Below are 22,064 nucleotides of genomic sequence, written 5' to 3'. Positions count from 1 at the left end.
GAGACTGATGGAGTCTTTCCTCAATCAGACTGGTAGGAGTGCTGCTAGAGAACCTTTGAGATGGATGTGGGAAGAATAACTCCAGCTTTGTCCCTTCTAGTGTTGGCCACCTTGCCATGTTCAGCCAGAGACGCTCCCAGACCTTCCTGGACACAGTCAACAGAGGAGCAGAGTTTGTGAAGACCCTTCAGCTGGTCTACCCCCAGGCAGAAACCCTTTGTGAGAGTGACTTTGACTGGCTCTTTGACTGCCCTGAGACAGAGCAGTTCCTTGAGTGGTTCTGCAAAACAGTGGGTGAGGAGAATGTGCTGAGCCCAGCTGAGGTGCAGGCCTACGATGCGCTGGTGGCTGCAGGCAAGCCCATCCTGGAAGGTGATGAACTTGAGCAGGCATTGCAGAAGTGTCACCGGGTCCCACAGCTCCCACGCGTGATACCAGAGGCTGAGGGACCCTCTCTAAAGGCCCTGGAGCGGGAGGTCCAGGAGCTGAAGGACTATCGTGTGCGTCAGCTCTGGCGGCACAACAAGCTGCAGGTTTGGGCAGCCGGTCTGCAGCAGGAGCTGAGCTATTTGCAGAAAGAGGAGAAGGTGGTGAAGCGGGCCTTGAGGAAGGCTCAAGAGGACCTGGAAGTAGAGGTTTTCCAAGCCAGTGCTGTTCTGAACCAGATCAGCGAGGTTGCAAAGCAGCTGGTGAATTGGCACGGGGAAGGGGGCAAAGACCAGTCACCAGCGATGCTGTACGAGATGGACCTCAATTCTTACATCGAGCTGGAACAACAGTCGGCAGATGTGTTTGAGCAGTTCTTCCAGCAGGTCCTGCCAGGGACTGCCCAGGCTCCCGATGCTCAGGGGGCAGATGTGCGGAGAGAGAGCAGTCTGCAGGAAAGGCTGGAGGCTTGGACAGAGATGGACTTAACCTGGGAAATACTGGAAGGGAGACAAGTAGCTCTTTGTCCAGAGTGTGCAGAGACACAGCAGGTGGCAGCAGAAGAAAGCCAAGAAATAATAGTCCAAGGCTCAAGGGCAGAACGGCTAGCAGAGGGGAGCAGTGGGAGTGAGATGCCAAGTATGGGGGATGCAGAGAAGAGAGGTGGCAGCCAAAAAGCCCCAGAGAGAACAGACACCAATCAAACAAAGGTGGTGAAAAGCCTCAGGACCAATGTAGATGAGCTATCAGGGAACCAATGCAGTTACTGGAAGGAGCTGAAACAAATGGAGAAAGCATATATCTGTGCCCAGCGAGAGGTTATAACCATGACGGCCAAAGTGGAAGGCCACAGTGCTGCACTGCAGTGGGCCCAGAAGACTCTGAAAGCTATCAAGGAGAACAAGGTAGGGTCAGTGCTCCTTCCCAACCACACTCGTCGTGGCGCAGTGTGACTGTGCCGCAGCAGTCCTCCCACCAGATGCTGGAGCACTGCAGGTGTATGGGGTCTGTGGCTGGGCTAGGCAGCATTAGCAGCGTGCCCTGACACTGCTCTCCCTCATCTTCCCTCACACAGTGTGCAGTAGAGGCCCAGCTCCAGAGCCATACCACCATGCTCCAGGAGCAGCTTCGTGCCCTGCGCTGCGACATCGCGCACACCCATGCCCAGCAGCTGCTGCCCCTGCTGAAGGCAGCAGCCTGCCTCTTTCTCCTGCCCGTCCTGCAGGCGCAGCTCAGCCTGGAAACTGCTCGCCTGCAGGATATTGCCCAGAGGCAGGAGGAGGCAGCAGCGTGGCTGGCGAGCCAGCACAGCCGCCTGGATCTGTTGGGGCTCCAGCTGAAGCAGGAGAGAAAGGAACTGGACCAGAAGGCTGCTTGGCTGAGAGAGATGGAAACTCTCCTGAAGGATGCCCAGACCAAGCTGCAGGAGTATCACGACTATTTCAAAGAGGCCGACTCCTCCGTGAAGGGTTGTGCACGCGCACAGACAGAGCCTAAAGACCTCACCACCATGCGGTAAGGACCTGGATATGTGTGTGCATGGGGAACAAACTCCACATGGAGGAGGTGGCATGGGAACAGGGAGGGCACCTGGCTTGATACAAGCTACCAGGTAGTGCTCTGCTACCAGTGCAGACCACTCAGACTTCTTGGTGGTATGAAATTCCCCAGGATATGGTATCCATTTCTTCCTGGCTGTCTTAGGGTGATGCAGTAAAACACAGGCTTGAAGAAGGGAAGGAGTATGGAGCAGTTTTCCTAGGATGAGATGTAGAGGCACATCTTCAGGCGTGAAGAGGATGAGATGCCCCAGTGGGAAGCAGAAGCTGCTTGAAACTCCTCTGGCAATGCAAATGTTTTCTGCGGTTGGATGCCCTGCCCTGATAGGGGATTCCCGGTCCTTCCTGCACAGCTGTGCAGTACCTGCTGTTGGTGTCTGCCAGCAAGGAGTCCCTGACTATAAAGGCTCAGCTCTTGAGTGAGCTCGGCAATTGTTCTCTATGGTGCTCTTTCCAAATCCTCAGATCATGGGCTGCTCATAAGGAGCGGCTGTCCTCTCACTGTCACGTCATGACCACTGGCATCCTACTCCCATAGCACACCATCCCCCTGAGCCATGTTTTTCCTCAGTGCTGGCAGATGCTCACACCTCTGGCTGGCTGTCCCCTCCTGCAGGCTCTGGGATGTGTTGGTGGGGCAAGATCGGGATGAGCAGCTCTTCTGCAGCTATGAGGCCATAGCAGCCCACAGTTCCCAGTTGGTCAAGGATCGGAGGGCACTGGAAATACAGCTGGCAGCTCCTATGCCCCAGCTCCCTGCCCTGGAGTCTGCCACAGAGAAGCTCTACCGGCTGCTGTACAACAACTCCAACCAGCTGCAGCTTTGCTCTCTGGTAAGCAAGGATCTCTGGTTGCCTTCTGTTCTTCCAGGATGGCACAGGGCTGCAAGTCACAGCTGGCTGTGCCATCCTTCTGGGTCCACATGGGTGGGTACTTACTGCATCTCACCCTACTAAAGGGGAAGAGGTTGGCCTGATCCTTGCCTTGTACAGAAAGCTACACAGTGAGGCAGTGGCTGAGGTGGTCAAGAGTGATTGTCATTGCATGGGCTCTTAACTATAGAGACTAAGGTGACAAGGTGGCCCAGTAAGCCACATCTGTTCAGAGAGACCTTGACCTGGATATAGGTGGAGGTGAGGGTCAGGCAGGTAGTTTGTTTCTGGTGGACTGAGATGTCCCAAGGGTGGGAAGAAATCCCTTCTGTGCATTCAGATGCATTTGTGTTCTGTCCCTCAGGAGACCACTGAACTGACGCACCAACTGATTGCTATGCAGGACACACTCTACCAGAAGTTGACAGACCTCCTGAGTGACTTGAAGGTCAAGCGCAGATCTCTGCAGAACCCTATCCTGCAGGTAGAGCGCAACCTCTACATTTATTTTTTCTGCAATGAGGATCGGCTGAGAGAGGTGGTGGAGGAGCTGGAGAAGGAAACGTTGGCTTCCTCCAAGAGGCTGCTGATGGCGCTGCCCAACACAAAAGAGTAGGCCAGAGGGGTGCTTTCTCCTTGCTGTAGAGGTGGTGGTCTCTTCTGGTTGGGCTGAGCCAAAAATCTTGGACTGGGAGAGATCCCTGGTGGTCCTGGCTTTAGTGGCAGGTTGTGGTGCAGCAGCAAGGCTTAAGATAAGTGTGGGGCTTAATCCTTAAATGAATTTTCCTGAAACCAATGGGTGGGTTTGTGTAAGAAACTGAAGCATCTTGTGAGTTGGTAGTGGAAGCCTTGAATAGTTATGAGACTTTCCACACCAGCTCTATAAGAGGGTTGGTGCTGGGGGGCAAGTGGACTGACGCTGTGTCTTTCCCAACCTTCATGGGGAAAAGTTGTGCATGTTTTGTGGGGAATAAAAGTCTGTTATTCACAGTTGCAGAGCAATAAGCCTGTCGTTCTCCTTCATAGCTGTCATACCCTATGCAGTGAAAACTCATACCTTATATCTACCAGCACCATCCCTTGCTGATGACTGTATTTGCAGCTGACAGTTGTTGAGGTTTCTCTAAGCTACGGGTACGGACTTTGCCACTTCCCACTGCAGGCTCAGGACCACCACCCTTTCTCTGACCATCCTATTTCAAGCCAGATTTCCTTGAAGTCAGTCCCCTGGCCCTTGCCTCTTTCTCTTTTCTGGTGGTGGATCCCCTTTCTAAAGAACTTGCTGGCTCAGTGTGCTGCTAGATCTATATCCATGCCATGCAGTCAACACTCAGGGCCACATCATAGCATCGCCTGCCACCTACCCCCAGGGACAAGGACAGCCCTGCAACTGACTACAATGTGACCTTCTCTGTAAGACACAGAAGTGAAAAAGAGGTGGCTGGTGGAGGATGTGTAGATGGACAAGCAGCCCACTGCATGAGCCCAAGGGAAAGGAAGGAGATGCTGAAAAAGGCTGTGGATACTGCAGGCTCATAGAGGAATTGCTGCAAAGTACTGTTGAGATCAGCTACAGCAATAGCAAGCTACGTGCAGTGCCTTGCCAGCCTTGATGCACCTCAGAGATGTCCTCCATGAACACAAGCACCTCTCCCCCCGCCCCCCCCCCCCCCCCCCCCCCAGTCAGTTACCTCTGTAACATCATTTTTGTTTAGGTTCCTCAGGCTGGCCAGAGCAGCATCTAGGGCTGGGAGGGCTTCAGCCAGGTCCTTCTGAGCATCGTCTGCAATGGCTTGGGCTTTCTGGGCTTTTTCTTTGGCCTTCGTCTCCTCAGCCTGCACAGCATTTCTTGTCTCTTCGGCCACAGCTGTGTCTACCTGCAGCAGCAAAGACAACCTCAGAAGCATGGCTGGAGACAGCACCTATTTGGTGCTCTGCATTGCTAGGTAAGAATCACAGCTGTCCTGTCAGGTCATGTGTTTTCTTCCAGCAGGCACATGCTGAGGCCTAGCTGCTCCAATCTCCAGCAGATTGCAGAGATGATCCAGAAGCTCCAGCTCTGCCTGCCCTGGAACAGTGTTAGCCCTGCAGGAATTATCTGCTCTACCCATTTTTCATGTTAGCATAGGGAATGGATGTGACAGCAAGTGCATAGGGATATGGAGGAACAGGAAGATGTGCTGAGGCTTTTGTCTCTGTAACTGTCACTTCTGCCTGCCCCTAAGGATTAAAGCACTACCACGAGGTGCAGAGGGGATGTGGAATATAGCCAAACCTTATTCTGTGAGTGGATCAGGCCACCTCTGGGAAGTATGAGAGATGAGAAAGTGAAGACTTGTGTGTTGCCCCCCCCACAGAGTTGTATGGTGTTTGTGTCTCAATCTGGCCATCCTACAGTGGGAGACAGGCAGGAAAGGGAGGAACATGAGGAGGGAAGATAGTGAGAGCCCACAGAGGACAGTTCCCTTTTCTGCAGTGGTATGAGTGGCTGTGTGATGGTCCCTGAGCTTTGGGCTGGCAGGAGCAGACTGTAACTGGATCAGCTCCCTGATGTTGGGATGCACAGAAAGGAGATCTTGCATAGGCAGCAGTCTGGTCTTAGAGCTGCTCAGGCCACCTCGGGACTGAGTTAGTAGTAGTCTGTGTCTGTGAAGAGCTAAACCAGTGAGGAAAAGGAGCTGGTAGTTTGGTTTCCTGCTTCACTAGGCTGTGGTTTCATACAGGGACACATGAACCATTGCTTCTGCTAGCAGGCTGGGAGGTTTTGACTGGTACCCACCAACAGCAGGGCAGGGCAGCAGAGGCTGTTCTCCCTGGTAGTGCTGTTCTGCACAAATACCTGCTGTACTAATCTGGGGCCCTTATGCTTTCAGATCAAGCACAACTTTATGCAATCCCTGCAAGGCCTCCCCGTGTGCTGTGCAAACCTGAGCAGTCAGATGTGTAAATCACAGGGCTGTCCAGCAGCAGTACCTGCAGCTGTTCCATAGTTGCCAGTGTGTCCTTGGCTGCCTGTGCCAGGAGAGGGCGGGCGGACTCCAGCTCCTCCTGCATCCTCGCTACATCCTCTGCTGTTTGCTGGAGCTGCAGGACCAGAACAGAGTGAGAGCCCCAGGGGAGGTCTATGCTGCCCTGGTGGGTGCTCTGTGGGAGGCATCTCACTGCACCTCTGCGGCTTTAAAATCACTGCTCAGAGCAGTGGTTGTGAGGGACAAACCTTGTCCAGGCCACTTCTCATCTTCTTCCTGGCTGTCCTCAGCTCCTGTTTCTTCTTTCCAATCAGGGAACTGAAGATGCTGAGGAAATCAAGGTAGCTCTTGGGAGTGACATAATTGTGTCTGGCCAGCTCCACCAGGTACACTTGACACATCCTTGCTACACTCTGATGAATTTCTACACACATCTGAATCTACAAGGAGAAAGGAAAGAAAAGAATCTTATCCAGAACTGCGTGTTAGGCAGGCCTATGAGGTGCCCATAGAGAGCCCAGGGCTAGGATTACAAAGAGCATAAGTACACATTCACAGCAGAGCTAGTATGTGCATGTGGGCTTCAATGACATGCAGCAGGTAAGAAATGAACATGGCCATTTCAAGGCATCCAAAAGCTAACTGATTCTGGATTTGAATGAAGCAATTAGGGAACATCACTACTACGACAGCAGAGGACTTTTCTGCAAGTCTTGCAGCTGTTGCCCATCTGTGTACATATGGAGAGGTGGCACATGAGCACAGCTCCTGTATGCCCTGTGTGTTGAGTGTAGCACCTACCATCCCATTAACAACTTCAGTGCTGGCACCAAGATGTGGAATCTCCTGCAAGAAGGAGGAGGCAACACACTGCAGAGCTTCAGCAGGCCACTCATTAAACCAGTCAATGGTACAGCAGTTCACGAGAGAGGGGAACTGTCTCAAGCGTGCACGGAAGACTTCTCCAATAGGGCTGGGTGGAAAGACATGCCAAAAAAAAATGTTATAACTATCTATAGATAAAAAGATAAAGTTTTTCTACTTCCCTAGAGCAATCCTGATGTCTTACAGCATAAGAAGGAAGGGGGTATACCTGAGGAAGGAGGGAGGGATGGGAAATAGGGAATGGAAGTTTAAGCAGTATTCCACCATGTCTACCATCCACAGATAACTTCTTGGAAGTCCTGGTTATATTCTGGAATGATTAAGATGGTGGTGGAGTGATGTTTTCTAGGTCCCTGCCTAGGGAGAATACGCAGGAGGTAAGAAATAAAAGATTTGAAGTCCATGTCAAGAGATGGACTATAGAGATCACATCACCAGACCAAAATAATAGCCCTGATTCTTCTACATGTACATGTGCTGAGACTACCCTGTATTTTCATGCAGCTTTTCTGCAGGCAAGCAGGTAAACTGCTCATGGACTACGCACTGCATTCATGATTAAATACAGTGCAACTGAACCCCAAATTTAAGCAAGATAGTTTTGTAGCAAGCACCTCAATGGCACATGAAGGAAGGAGGAAGCTTATATTTAATCCAAATCACATACAATCATATTCTTAAACTTATCAAGCTTCATCTTAAAAATCAGAAAAAAAATATAAAAAAGTATCTACTCCTAGAGGAAAGTGGTATGCAAATGTGACTCCTCCTCCAGAGTCAGAGGCTGAGAAATAAAGCTCCCCTGACAAAGAGTGACGGAAGACAGAGAACAACGAGGGAATAATTAACATTGGCAGCATAGAGTTCTACCCTTGAGCTATACCTCATGCACAGAACCATGTGGATATTGCTGCGAACCCGTCCTGTGTATGCAGCCATCAGGTTGGCCTTGGTGGGCTGCTGCCCTAGTTCTCGCACAACAGGCTTCATAGCTGTTATGATCTGTTCTTGATCGTCAGGGCTGTAAATGTTGGGAACGTCACCTGAGTTGAGCAGGTTGTTGATATCTTCAAGGAAGGATTCAATTTTAATCTAAGTAGATGAGAGGGGGAGGAAGAGAAAAAAAGCAGTTTTCCATCAGAGAGTCAAATTACCACATGCCATGTAGATTACTTGTGGATAAATACAGTCCTCAGCCTCTGCTAGAAGAAATAATTTCTGTGGTCACTTAGCTCCAGTAAAGCATACTCTGTCTCACGGCCAGGATTTACAATTGAACAGCCATGTTCAGCCATTTCAGGGGTGGGGTGTCTGGGAACAAGTCTTCCTTCTGCTCATTCACCGTTTTCTTACAGATAAATAGCATTTAGGGTCTAACTCCCTGCCTCGTCATAGTGACTCTGTAAGCAGGCTCCAGTTGACCGTGTGCTCTAGGTCTTTGTTCCTCCAGCACAGCAGAATGCTTTGCCATTAGGATAAAGCTCATTGGTACAGGAGGCAGAGTAATTGTAGGGACGTGTCAAGTCTGTGGGATGATTCCCCCTCCAGAGATACACTTGCCTCTCTGTCTTTGCTAAATCAGTCATACACAGCATCCATCTACTTGTCTAAATGTACCCTCCAATGCCCCCCCCCCTCACCTTCGCCCACATATGCTTCTCCCTGCAGGGAAAAGGATGAGCGAACAAGCATTTGACAGATGCTTATCTCACTGCTTAGGGCACTGCCAGAAGCAACCTGGTTCCTATGATAATGAAGACAGTATAAAAGCCTATTGGGAGCATAACCATGAACTCCAGAAGTTGGCTTAGTCATTAGGAAGCGACACTTTACAGTAATAAGCCAATGTTATCCTGGATCAAGCTCCTCAACCCTCTTCAGGGGGATTTCTTGAACTTGGAGGTATATTCCTGACTTCTCATGAGAAGGAATCAATCATGCTAACACTCCCATACCTGTGTGTCTACAAATAGGAAGGTTTTGGGTAGACTTTCAAGGCCTGCTTTCATCATGATCTTCTTCATGTCATCTCGCCATTCGGTCATGTCGTAGTTTTTGGACAATTCTATCTGGAAACACTCATAATCTGCCCTAAAGGAAAGGGAAGTTACATCCAGTGGAAGTCTCCTCTTTTGTCAATCCTGAGCATATCATGGACACAGAGGAGAAGACTCAACCACGTTGTTTTCCTACAAAGTGCTGAGCACACATCTGTCCTTGAGCATCTCTAGCTACCAATCCAAAAATATGTTTTACTCACAGTAGCAATACCTGAGCTAGATAGAAAGCTGAAATATAACTTCATTAGTTAACAGCATCACCCTGTACGTGTCCAACTGCAAACCCTTACACAGAGCCTCACAGTAAAAGAGAGAGCAATTCACCACATTTTTATTTTTTTTTTTTGGTGATGTAGCACTTGGAGGACGGTGTGCCAGGGCACCAGGGCTGTGTTTTCTGTGTTCACATCCTATATTCAGGACTGGAAGAACTTGCTTCCCCAGCCCATTTCCCTGGCTCCCAATATTCACAGACGCCACTTGCCAGGCTGTCAGTGTCACTTGATCATTTGTCACTAGGAGCTCCTGTCTTTGTCTTCCTGCTGCCTGGCTCCAAGGAAGGAGCCCCCCCATCTCTCCCAGAACTATGCTACACAGGCCCTTGAGTTGATGTGGACTGCATCGTATTTGCTAATTTGCTGCATGCACACAACAGTAACTGAACTACCAGCAAGCAAAAGTCCAATTTTTCTGGTGTAGATGTGCGTGTTAACTGAGCCCTAGCTCTTGACTGTTGTATCTGAAGAGTCAGCAACCTCAAAAACATGCAAACAGTAGCAGAAAGGGCAGGAAAAGAGAATCTCTGGAGGCAGCCCCGATGGAGCTGCTCCACTTTACGTGAATGGAGCCCATCACTTACATGTGAGATGCCAGCCTGGTGAGGGACTGCCTCCCACTCCCCCCAACACCCAGGAGAAGAGCATTCCCTGGGGCCTGCCGCAGGATCCGGCTGATTCGACAGATGTGCTGCACTGCGTCCATGAACAGCTCCAGCCTCAGCTCTGCGGTGTGGGTTTGATTGTACTCTTCCAGGTAATCCTCAATCACAATCTTCAGCTGCAGGCAGAAACAGACACTTATGGCCAACAGATAAAAGCAATCAGTGGTGGGGAGGTGTGACTGTAATTGTGTGTAAGCACAGCCAGCCCTCTGGGAGGACAGAGCCTGGTGCTCGGGGGACCTGGGAGTAGCTGCCTCTGTCAGCTGCTGCTTGGGAGCTACCTGTAGGGAGGTGATGGCTCTGTTCGCTCCATGTTCCTACAGGAACTGCTATGGGACCGGGCTGAATTTAGCTGGTGGTGGTGGCAGCAACTGCTGAATGGAGACCTTAAACTCAGGCTAAGTAACTACAGTTTGCTGTTCCTGATGATGCTGTTTACCTGGAAAAGCAGCAAGGCACGGTTCAAATTAAAGCAGCCTGTGGCTGCCTGACCTGTGGTGTTCCAGGGTCTGCATCTGGGAGGGCTTCCTGGCTCTATAGCTGCCTCCTGCTGCAGGTCCTGTGGTCAGGGCAATAAAAGGGCAGGTGCTGGAAGAATAATTGTCTATGGCCAGCAAGGTTGAGAAGTGCACTCCTCTTGTGGTCCAGCCATTGCACAAGATAACCATATAACCAGTGCCTCCTGATTTTTCCAGGGCTCTCTGTAATGGCAGTCTCAGGGCAGAGCAGATGAGACAAAGATATCCAGGATTTGGTCATACTCCTTCAGCACTCTCGCTGTAAACCTGGGCAAGCAACATCAGCCAGAATTGATACAGCACTGAGGTCCCTGCCTAGGTGACCAAGTCCTTTGTGCATCAGGGGACTGTGCAGCAGCTTGGGAAGTCTGGCTGTCTCAGCTGGGCTCACCTCACTGGGGGACAGGCCTACATCCTTTGCAAAAAGGATTAGGAAGCTCAGTTAATTATCGGTCCTTGTCACACAGCTATCACAAGAGGGGAGATGACAGGATAATCACCTGTTTCTGATAATGAGCGCAAAACACACTACTCATTGCCTTTGCTTAATTACCACTACCAAACTACTCACAGTATCTTCTCCAACAGGGAATCCAGCAATAACATTAATTAGTTGCAAAGGTCAATTGTGAAGGCTTTAATGGTAAATGTAGAATTGTTTGGGGGTAATGTGCCATTTCTTTCCAGCAAATTTCACTTTTTGTTCCTGAGTACGGCTTATTTGGGAGACTTTGCATAGCAGACTGCCTCCAGGAAGGCAATGCAGAGACAGCTTGTTCCACCTCAAATTCCCATCTGTACCAAATGCAACCACTAGCCATGTCTGGGGTAGGATTTCACAGGAGAGCTTTGGGACGATGTATGATTCCAGAGACCTTCAGTTCTAGCAACCCCATGGTTATTAACTTCTTTCTTTTTGTTTGCAGAAGACTTGGAAGATGTGAACATAATTCATACTGTCATGATTTCTTAGGATCGTTACCTTTTCCTGGCTGTTGATTTCTTTGTACAGTCTGATATGGGCGTCTTGTTCCATGAAGTCGCCAAACAGAACTGGCTGGGAAGGGACAACCTCCTCAAAAGTGGTGCCTAGTTCCTCCATCATGCTTTTCATCAGGTTATCAAACCAGGTCTGGTCCTCTTTAGTGACCAGGCGATCAGAGAAGACCCGACAGCTCTCATGGTACCACAGTCGCAGCAGGTGTGATTTGTCCTGGTAGGAAATCCCAGCAAAATACCCTCATGAGAGAAGCAGAGAAGTGTTAAAGGCCTCTCTGTCAGGAAGGTTGGTTCCTGCCAGGCACACGGACAGCCCCATTCCTACTAGAAAGCAGCTGGAGTGGAGAAGAACTGTGCAGAAGAAGCTGCATTCCCTTCTCAAAAGCAACACTTGTCAAAACAGCTGCTCTGCAGAAAGTTCATTACAGCTGCAGTTAATACCCTATTAGTCCATCTGCCAGGGTTTCTTTGAGAAATTTAAGTCTCGTGTTTGTCCTTATCCTTCCTTCAGTATGACTTAATTTTTTACTGTTTTCATGAGTTCTCATATTTTCTGGAAAGATCCTTCTGTTTGGGTGTGGCACAGAACCAGATCCCCAAGTACTTTCTGTGATAAATCAACACCTACAGGCTAAGCTGGACCTACAGAGCAAGTCCGCAGGAGAACTGAAGGGACAGAAGCCTCCATTGGTGTAAGTTGGTAACAGGACAAAACCTCTGTCCCTGCATGGTCCCATCTGGTCCCCTATGGCTCTGTCCAGCCCTGCAGGAATGAATGGCTAGGCTGGGTGGCACTGACTCCCCGTGGCCACGCACCTGACAGATAACACACCAAGGAAGGCTTGGGGTGGTCTGTGTACTGCCAGTACTAGGCGATATAACCAAAGGGAACATCACTAAATCCATTGAACAGTATGAAAACACAGTTTCAACAGGAAACTGAGTTTGGACTGGAACATTCCTGTTCTTCCCCTGAGAAGCACGACTGTGCTGCTGGGAGGACTGACCTCGATATTGCTGGACTCAGCCATGAGCATGCCCTGGAACACCTTGGAGAGGTCCCTCAGGTTAAAGGTGTAATGTGACTTGGCTGGTGTGGGCAGCAGCTGGGATGTGATGGTAGAATACACACAGATAGTGGCATCAACCAAGGGCTCATTCAAGTCTTTGACTGCAGGTGCTCCAGCTGCAGAGACACAGGAAGGTAGAAAGGATGTCAAGGTGGCAACTCTGAGACAAGAAGGTCCTAGCAGTGCAGACAGACGACACCAAGTGGCAGAGGATTTGTTGCTAGGATTTGACCAGAACTGCACTTTTTCCCCCCTGACTTCCTATACGGAGACTGTGTGGGGCCTTGACAAAGTCTCAGCTCTTTGCAGTGGAGAACTTGCCAATGAGTTTCCCAACCAAATTGGAATCAGACCTGAAGAGGGAAGAATGCATCACAACAATTCTGCAGTGTTAAGAGTCCGTGCACCCCATGGAGAAAGGAGATGCTGCCAGGCAGGTAATGGTGCTACCTGAAACACTCAGGTTTTCCTTCTCCCTCTTCATACTCCCCCAGTGTAGTCTCAGATACTTTTAAGCTGGAAGGTGTCCTTTTAGCTAAACCACCTGGCAATTCATTGAGCTCAGCAAATGCGAAGTCTCTGAGGAATGGCTAAGGGATGACTTCTTATGTGATAGTGGCAAGATTTAAACATAGCTGCCAGTTTCAGAGCACACAATAAATTTCTCAATTCTAATCAAGTTCATTACCAAAACTCCTGTGGAAGTGGAGCCCTGTGACACTCTAGCACTTCATGCTTTTTTGCATTATTTCCAAAATTCTTTAATTTTCTTTTAAAGTGAAGCTAGACACTTCAGTGTGTTCCTGAGCTCATAGCCAGGTACTGGCACTTGTGAATACTGTAAGCACTCAGAAAGCTTGGCTTTGTCTTCCCATAGCCCACTATTCTCACTCCTTCCTACTGGCAGATTTGCAGAGGAGGACACATTTGCAAAGATGATCCTAAATTCCCACCCTGTCAAATATAAGAGGTACACATTTCACTTCAGATGAACCCTTTTTTAATGTGTGGCTGTAGCACCATGCTCAGATCCTCCCTTCTCAGCTGTCCACAGGCTGCAGCAGATGGGAAGTAACAGAAGGCTGAGCTTCTGCAGAAAGCTGTTGTCTGGGGAAGTGTCTGCCTGCTGAAAGCACAGGTAAACTGCGCCATGCTGTGCCCACCAGCCTGTTCAGTCTCTCTTGCGTCTTCCTGCTCTTACACACTGGATCTCTGTAACTTCTTTCTCCTAGGAGTCCAGATAGGAAACCAAGACAGAGAACACGAGTTCTCTGCTTTACTTGTGGAGGTGAAGAATATCTGCATCATCTATCACAAACACAACTCTCTCTGGAAGACACAGGCTATGGAATATCTTATGAAATTCTTAGAGCCACAGTTGAAGTTGGCTAGTTTGGCCCAGAGACTAGTGTATGAGTTCTCTGCCAAGGCTCAAACACCAGTTTTTCAAAAGCATCTTCAAATAACTAATGCAAGTTCCAGCTTCTAACCCTTTGATTAGATCACAAATATTAGTTTCTTCCCTTTCTACATCCATTACCATTGGGCTGACTTGAGATAATGAGGAGGAGGCTTACCCATCCAGCTGCCAAGGATGGTGGAGAAGATTGTCTTCTTGCTGCTGTCCTCCATCTCCGTGAAGGAGAGGTAATTGAAATGACGTGTGAGGCGTGGAGTAACAGCATTCCTTCCCCCTCCAGGAGGTCCCATGGCACAGACAAAATTAATATCTACCAGCTTCTTAAAAGTACCTTGAGGAGTGTAAAAGCAGGAATGAATGCTGAGCCAAAAACCCTCGCCACAGATCTCCCCAGAAAGTATGTGTATCTATATCAACAGGCCAACTCTTGCCAGGAGTACTGGGCAAAGATCTGTGTCGTACCAATTTGTTTCCTGTCGTACCAGCCCTGGTGGTCCAACCACTGCCGCAGCAGCTCAATGGGTGGCTGAGCACCGTATGCCTCTGGCATGGGCATGTTCAAGTCATCAATGAAAAATATGAAGCACCGCCCAACTGGAGGCCCAAACACACCCTTCCGCCTGTAAGGACAAAAGATGCGTAAGGACACAGGACAGCTCCTATTGCGAAAGCACTCCTAACTTGTCCCAAAAAGCAGTTTTTCCTCTAGATGCTTCCTGGGTCAGCAGTTTCAGTTGTCTTTACACTTATGCTCTATACACGCCTTTATATATGGGCCTTTGCATGAAAAAGATCTACAGCAACGTCTGAGGCATGGGCTTCTTTGCAATCACATGGGTACAATTTTGTCTACTTATGCACAGTGGCAATGGGAACAAAGAGAAAGCATGAGCTCAAGGCCATGAATACGTTGGAAATTTCAAACCATGGCTGGCTGGTGTGAAAAGGAAAAGGGAAGCTGCTAACCATGGCGGGAGGGTGGAGGTGGGACTAGGGATCAGTAGCCAATATTCTCCCTTCATTAGTTTCTATAAAGGTCCCACAGTGGGGTTTGCAAACACTTGTGTCATGAAATGTTGTATTTCTGGAATAACTAGGATTGGAGCAATTTTTACAGACCCTCACTTACCCTTCTCACATTCTTGACAGCGTATCAGGTTATTACTGGATCTCTCAAACCCAGCTCAGCTTTGCTGTTTGTCCTGTTTCTTATCCACAGATCTATGTGATTGGAGCCCCTTCAGGTCTTGGGATGAAACTAAATGATCAAGCTGATGGAAATACTGAGCTCAGGGATGCCACCTTTGCAAACACCGAAAGGAAACTTGCCTCTTATCCAGTTTGCTATCAATGAGATCCTGGGTTTGGTTGGCAGAGGTGCGTGCAGAAAACATCAGGAAATGGGTGATGTATTTGAGAGGCAAGTTCTTCAATAGTTTGTCTGTAATTGTGAGAGTCTTCCCTGTGCCAGTGGGACCAATGCAGAGAACCTAGAAGAACAATCAGCAGTACTTGCTGGTTCCTGCCCCCTTAGGCTTTCAAAGGAGCAGAGAAGACAGAAGGCTCACTTCTTCAGTAAGGACAGCTGTTTGAGGTAACAGATCTCTCGACATGGAAGGAATCCAAGCAGAGAGGTATGAAATGCAATGGCAGGAAACAGGTAAAGAGAGGTGGTGATGGGGCCATCACCCTGTTTGGGAGGGGATCTAGAAGTTGCTGCATTTTAACTGAACTTGGGAAAGGTAATATTCCTTTGGAGCTTCAGCATGGTGCCTGGGGTCTGAATGGAGAATTCTTGTTGCTTAGGCACAGCTCTTGAGCAGAGAAATGCAAATCCATGAGAGTGGGAAATGATCTAAAAGTGTCAGGTAGCTGTCAGGTTCTGATTGCACTGGAAGAAGAAAACATGCTCCACTTGAAGAGAAAAACACTGAATCCAAAATCAGAGACAAGGGTGGGCACATACCGGCTTACAGTTGATGAGCAACAGACCCAGCAGTTGGGCCATTCGGACTGTGTTCACTGTGGGCACAATAATGTCAGCAAAGTTGGTTTCAGGAACCATGGTGAACTTTGCTGTGGGGTCCAGCCACTTCTCCCAGCACACCTGAAAGTAGAGGTACATTTAGAGGGGGCAGCTGCATTATTCTGCTATGGGAATAGGAAAATGGTATTTCTGCTGTGTTTTCCCGTCACAGCTCCTTGTGTAGTAGCTCAGATTCTGACTAAGACATCAGGTTCTCAGTCCCTCTGTCTAGACACCTACACCTTTTTGTACAGCAAAGCTGTAAGCACTTGACTTGCTTCCTTTGGGAGGGATGTAGCCTAAGAGCCCCAACAGCAACACACTTGCCCTTCCTTCTGAAAACTGGGATCAAAGGGAGACAGAGCATTTGTGATATTCGCAAGAAGCGGAAGTCTGTCCTCAGCTGACCTATGCTGTAAGTGCCCCCGTGGCAGAAGGGCAAAGAAGGCTTTGCTGGGATCCTGTCTTCATAGTTGGTGCTGTTGCACTCAGAGGCAGACTGAGGTTTTGTATTTTACAGGACATGGATGACTTGCACTAGAATCAAGTCACAGGCTAATGTCTCACAGGCCACTATACATGTGAAACAGAGGTTTTGTCAGGGATATGCTAGAGAACGGTGACAGAAAAAACATATTCCTGAGCACCCCACGTGGCTTCCCCACAGACACTGAGACAGCCTTGGCAACTTTGCTAAGTATTTTCACTCACGTAGGTCTCCCTGCTTTGCCTCCCCTTTCTGAAATCAGAGCATTTTCCCTCTTGTTTTTTACTTTCAGCCCAGGGGCTGGTGACTGTCAGTCAGCTGGGCCTTGCATGCCCTGCTGCTCTGCTATCTGCTGTGGAAAGGATGGCATATTTTTCTGCCCTGCTCCTCCTCCAGACTGCTGTACTCAGCTCTTCTGTTGTCGTGCACTGTTTTTTAATGCAGACAGACCTTTCCATCTGAGCTTTTCCCTGCGGCAGCCACACTTGTAGAGCCCTCTCACTTTCCTGAGCATTGTTAGAAGCACACAGGTCTGATTTGACCAGCACTTGGTTAAGGTTTGAAAGATATGCTTTGCAACCCTCAGGGCAAGAAGCTGTCTTCTTCCTTTAATGAAAGGCTTGATTTCACTTGAAACATTATCACTGGGTTCCTACTGGCTTTTTTTATTTGCCCTTGATGAGAAGATTTCGTCAAATCCTGCAGGACTGTGTTATTTACAGGTCCCTCCCTCAAATTTCCCAGCTTAGAGTTGGAAGTGAAATATTTTACCTCCCTAATGACATCCTCATCCAGATCATCTTCAACATTGTTAAGTCCAGCATCATTCAGTTTATAGTCATAAACCAGTCCTTCTTCTGGGAAAAGTAACTGGATCTGTGGGAATAAAACTATGGTGAATGTAGCTGCCACTCATCTGAATTCACAGGAGGATCTACATTACTGCAAGAATTTAGTAATGGGATGCTGCCCAGGCCAGGGGGTTCAGCTCTCTCTCCTAGAGCTCCCAGCTCAAGGGTCCTTCGAATTTTTGAAGAACTTGTATACCAGATCCCAAAAAGAAGCCCATGCACATTTTCCAGCTATTCAAGAAGCTCTCACTCCCACTCCTCATTACCACTTCCTCTATAACGAGAAAGTATCTGCTTTCCTTTTACTCACCTTTTCTTTTGCCATCTTCTCCCTCAGCCACATGCTGAAGGCCACACGGCCTTGGGAATCCCCAGTAGCACCTATGCTCCAGATCAAGGCAAATATAAACCAGGGCTCAATCAGCTCTCTGATACGAGCTGCCTTCTCCTGGGGAATCTTCCTAATTCCCTGGGAAATAGAAGACAGCAGAAGTAGAATTCTCAAGCAGGGTTAATGTGAACAAATATCAGGCACTTTTCAACGTGCTTGTAATTCTACTCAGAATACGTGTAGCTCTTCCTAGTCAATTTTACAGGCCTTTAAAAAATATTCCAAGGATTAAAACGTGCTATTTCATTTGTGTACTTAAGACACTCTGTTTGCTGAACTAAGGTCTCTCAACACGAGTTGGGAGAAGAATTTAGTTTTTTGTTTTTAATTTGAAAGCTTTCTAGCCTTCCTCAACATTATCTCTCAAAGAACCTGCAATCTGAAGTGTTTTGCTGCATAGCTCTGATCTCTGCTTTCCACTCACTCTCCAATTCCCTCTGCTGTAAATAAATGTGAACCTCTTTTCTCCAGCCTGATAGGCCTGGAGCTTACCTTCTGCTTTTTCAATGGGTAAAGCGTAATCCTTTCAAGCTTACCTGCACTCTGCAAGATGCGGTACTGCCTTCTGCCATGTAGATGTGCTATAGGGTAACCTTTCTTCACCAACACTTTGTATTCCAGTGATTAGCACTGCACAACTTACTGCCCTTAAGAGCTACAGGCACACACATGTAATAGCAGCAAAACCTTACCTCAACAGGAATGAAAGGCTGAAACAAACATTCCAACAGCATGAGAAGGCTTCTTGTGAGGTTACCATCTGTTGAGGCAATTATCTCCTTCACAAATCTCCGGACAAAGCCAATGGCTTCCTGTAAGAAGAGGCAGGAACAGTTCAGTGTTACCATCCAATGCATTTGACTTCTCCTACCTTCTAGGGTTCTGGTTTCTCCTTGCCTCCCTGCAGGCTACATTTAGCAGGGAGGGTACAACTGAGAATGCCGCCATTTCTCCCTGTGTCTCAAGTACCACTGTTTCAACTGCAGAGAATTACGTCAAACCACTTGGCTCAGTCTTAAGTGCAAGAAGCCTTTGGGTCTGTCTTTTGAGTCTATGCAACAGTGACACATCTTTTGCCATCACTGCTCTAAGTGGTTTTCTCCTTTCAGGACTTTTCTTTTGCAGCTCTGGGTTATTCATTAAACCAGTGGCTCAGGAGCAGAGTAGAAATATCAAAGCTTGTTCTCATAACTTTCTCCCTGGAGTAACTCCACTGTAAGAAATAGAGCTGCACCAGGGATGATTTTATCCAGAAGACAGTTTAAAAATAAAACATCCATAGAAGGTCTGGAACAGCATGGCAGCTTACCTTGAGGAATCTCCTGAAGAGGGATGCCAACTGCTGTGAGAAGGGCTGCATGACACCTGGGATTTTTTGCAGCCAGCACTCAGTGAAGGGCTCCAGCCCCAGGATGCTGGGTTCCAGGTAAACCATGCCACAGCGGGAGACTGTGGCAGGGGAAGCAACAGCCAAATCCTGGACTTCAAACATCATGGTCATGCTCTGGAAATTCCAAAAAAGGAGAAAGCAAGGATCTCTCAGCATAACTTGGTGAAGCTGCAGTCTCTCTTGTTGTTGCAGGACCCCCCTTTGAGCAGTCTGTGCAGCACTGCAGAGGTCTGGCCAGCACAGGGATACTACTGAGACACCAGTTTCTGAACAAGTCCATCATGCGCATCAAGCGGAAAGTAAAAGGCAATTAAGACAGACAACAGGCAGCAAAAGGGAGAGGAATGAGTTACCTCTGTCATCTTGATGATTTCCCCTGAACTGAGACACAACTTCTTATTGTCATCCAGTACTGTGTTCATGTTCTCAATCCACAGAGCATCAACTGGCCCGTCAAACACGTACCACTTCTTATGAGCATCAGTAGCCATGGCTCCCCGCCGAATGAGTGAGGAAAGGATCCCATCTGTCCTGAAAGATGGGAGGAAAGCAGGGCTTGGACCAGTCTATTTTTGCTGAAATCCATGGCAAAGCTTCCACCACAAAAAGCAACAGAGCCAGAATCTTACTTTAGTTCATGTGCCTCACCTGCTGATGAGCTGTATAAAGGTCCACCTCAGTCTTTCTTGTACTGAGACTCACAGCCCAGTCTGAGTGGCACTGTGACTATCTTTGCCCATCAGGAGCTGGACTTCATGACATCTAACTATAAAATGTCAAGTTTCCTTTTAACATCTCTGTCATCAGTGAATAGTGAAGAGGCCTCACAAGTATCAAGTACATGTCATAGGCAATTTACCTGCTCTCTACAGGTGCCTCTTTTTCACCACCAAATGTTAAAGGAAGACTCAGGACAGCTACTCTGCTAATGATTTTTCAGTTGGGTAACTATAGGTTAGGAGGATGAATCCATGCTAAGGAGCCTGACTCTACCCTCTTTATAACTGAAGTTCCCCATCTTCAGCTGTATCTGAATCCAGGTGGTGCTGGAGCTAATGAACAAGAGAGCAGACACAAAGAAAGCTGTCTGTTGACAGCAAGAACTTAATCTGTACATGGAAGCTGGAGTGCAATTTCTGCTAAGGTCCTAAACTCTACTCCCATTGTTAAAGGATTATTTTTTATTTATACAGTGATTGTGAGGTCCAGGGTATTTTACTGAGATCAAGGGAAAACATTCTGTTCTAAAGCTCAGCTGATTAAAACAGATGGGTTTATGTCTATAAATGCATTTTATGTGGCTGCCATATTTTTTTTGTCATGTTGATATGCCTGTACGCTGCCCTTGGGTACGGTCACATCATAAACAAACTATCGAGCTTAATTGGAATATCCTATAAAACGTCCTTCAGTAAAGATACACCAGAGCCCAGGCTTGGAAGCTCTGTTCTCATCATCAGTAGTATTTACTTACTTGCACTTTTCCTAGAGGCACTTGGTTTCTTACTCATTTAGTTTCCCTGTTTTTATGGAACACACTATCATTTGTTCCTAAGCAAGCAATGGGTGACAGGACCATAAGGAGATCCACACTGGTTCTCACACCTCAGGTCACAAGTGGAAACTCAACCAGTAGGACCTGTTTATCAGGAATGCAACTGGGCTCTTGGTTGTTGCTTCCAAACCAGACAGACAAACAGGAGCCTTGACATTGGGAATGAAATGCCCCTTTATGCATGAAAGTTATCCCCAGCATATTTATACAGAACAATCCAAGTGTGCCACACACAGGTCACTTTTCTTCAGAAGCAAAGTAAGTTTTTAAGCTGCCTTGTCTTACAGCAGAGGAATTTGCTTCAAAGCAATTGAATTATTCCTTGTTATGCCAATGTTACATTAATACTGCCAACTGAGCTGCTGTACTGTCTGGGCATGTGTTGGCAGCCAGGCCAAGTGCACAACAAAAGATGTCAGCTTCAATTGTCATGACTGGCTATTGTAGCTTGGTGAGGGATAAAAACTTGACTGCTTTTGATTTTATGCCACTATCCTAAAGAGTTCAGCCTTGAAGCGAAGGCTCTCAAGAACAGAAGATAAGAGTTTCCAGACTTGAAGGAAGTTTTGTACTTTACCACTCATGCGTTAACAAGTTGAACTCTCCATAAAGCTGGCCCATGGTGATGGATTTGGGATTCAGTACAAAGTAGCTGACTGCTTCGTAATTCCCACCACTGGCTGCAGGCTGACCTTGCAGTGATGTCATTGCAGCTGCCAGGACTTCATAACTCTGCAAAAGCAGGAGAACAAGAGAATTAATTGCTATGGCTTTGTAACAACAAGGCCACGTGCTTTCACAGCAACTGCATTTCAAGGGCAGTGAGAAAGGAAACATAGTGAAAGATAATGTTATAGCAAGGAGATGCCTAGCTGTATGCACAGAAATGCAGGTTTCCAGATGCAGGGGGAGGAAGTTAGATCTCCTGCAGAAAGCCTGAAGTATCTTGAGATGTCACATGATGCTGACTGCAGATGTTTAAGCTCAAAGTATGTCTCAGCCATAGAAGTCTGCAGCAGTGCCAATAAGCCTCACCTTAGTCTCCCAGTTTTAAAGAGCAAGCAACTCATATACTTCCCCATGGCTACAACTCAATATTAAAAGGCACCACAAAAACACCTCTGTCCCCTGGGTTCTATCTGAGAGAAGCTAGAAATGCTGACGTGAGTCTTCTGTGAAGGTAAATCCTCCGCATCGCTAGGTAGGTGACAGTTTGCTGGGGCCAGTGCAGTGTCTCAACCATACCTTTGTCTTCCCAGAGCCTGTGGGCCCCACTAACATAAGGCCATGACGAACCACAGTGGTTTCATACAGCTGGATGCACTTAGTCACAAAACCTGTAGAGGAAGATGATGTAGACTGAGTCCGGGAGTATCCATCTGTTTCCTAGGGCACAGCACTGGACTAAAAGCACAGACCCAGAGAGAGGACTTGTAGGGAGCCTTTCCCCTCACCGTCAACATCCTTCAGATTCTTTTCGATGCAGGCTTTGCGAATGGCTTCTTCCAGGATGCCATAATCAACAGGCTTTTCTTTGATCTTAGGAAATAAATCTGAGACAATACCATTGAAGAGCTTGAGGTCATCCTGCAGAAATTTGGGTATGTTGGCATCCCTGATAGCCCGCAGACAGATCAGATCCTACA

At 48.0% G+C, this 22,064-nt stretch overlaps 1 protein-coding gene across 1 annotated transcript in view; it reads right to left on the bottom strand.

The window, feature by feature from the left end:
* Positions 1 to 22,064, bottom strand: part of DNAH1 (dynein axonemal heavy chain 1) — a 73,190-nt gene that overhangs the window by 14,414 nt on the left and 36,712 nt on the right. Inside the window, exons 33-54 of the mRNA XM_050712807.1 lie at positions 21,873 to 22,059; positions 21,664 to 21,755; positions 20,996 to 21,150; positions 19,217 to 19,394; positions 18,783 to 18,977; positions 18,166 to 18,285; positions 17,393 to 17,551; positions 17,003 to 17,107; positions 15,685 to 15,825; positions 15,048 to 15,208; positions 14,181 to 14,338; positions 13,876 to 14,049; positions 13,500 to 13,538; positions 12,236 to 12,414; positions 11,212 to 11,442; positions 9,631 to 9,827; positions 8,667 to 8,802; positions 7,595 to 7,803; positions 6,628 to 6,799; positions 6,075 to 6,266; positions 5,831 to 5,941; positions 4,549 to 4,734 (exon numbers count right to left, since the gene is read on the bottom strand). Coding sequence (XP_050568764.1) covers positions 4,549 to 4,734; positions 5,831 to 5,941; positions 6,075 to 6,266; positions 6,628 to 6,799; positions 7,595 to 7,803; positions 8,667 to 8,802; positions 9,631 to 9,827; positions 11,212 to 11,442; positions 12,236 to 12,414; positions 13,500 to 13,538; positions 13,876 to 14,049; positions 14,181 to 14,338; positions 15,048 to 15,208; positions 15,685 to 15,825; positions 17,003 to 17,107; positions 17,393 to 17,551; positions 18,166 to 18,285; positions 18,783 to 18,977; positions 19,217 to 19,394; positions 20,996 to 21,150; positions 21,664 to 21,755; positions 21,873 to 22,059 — 3,477 coding nt within the window. The remainder of the gene's footprint in view (positions 1 to 4,548; positions 4,735 to 5,830; positions 5,942 to 6,074; positions 6,267 to 6,627; positions 6,800 to 7,594; positions 7,804 to 8,666; positions 8,803 to 9,630; positions 9,828 to 11,211; positions 11,443 to 12,235; positions 12,415 to 13,499; positions 13,539 to 13,875; positions 14,050 to 14,180; positions 14,339 to 15,047; positions 15,209 to 15,684; positions 15,826 to 17,002; positions 17,108 to 17,392; positions 17,552 to 18,165; positions 18,286 to 18,782; positions 18,978 to 19,216; positions 19,395 to 20,995; positions 21,151 to 21,663; positions 21,756 to 21,872; positions 22,060 to 22,064) is intronic.

Source organism: Cygnus atratus, chromosome 10 (genome assembly GCF_013377495.2).
Source record: "Cygnus atratus isolate AKBS03 ecotype Queensland, Australia chromosome 10, CAtr_DNAZoo_HiC_assembly, whole genome shotgun sequence".
NCBI classification, from domain to species: domain Eukaryota; kingdom Metazoa; phylum Chordata; class Aves; order Anseriformes; family Anatidae; genus Cygnus; species Cygnus atratus.
This window is presented reverse-complemented; position numbering and strand designations above follow the sequence as displayed.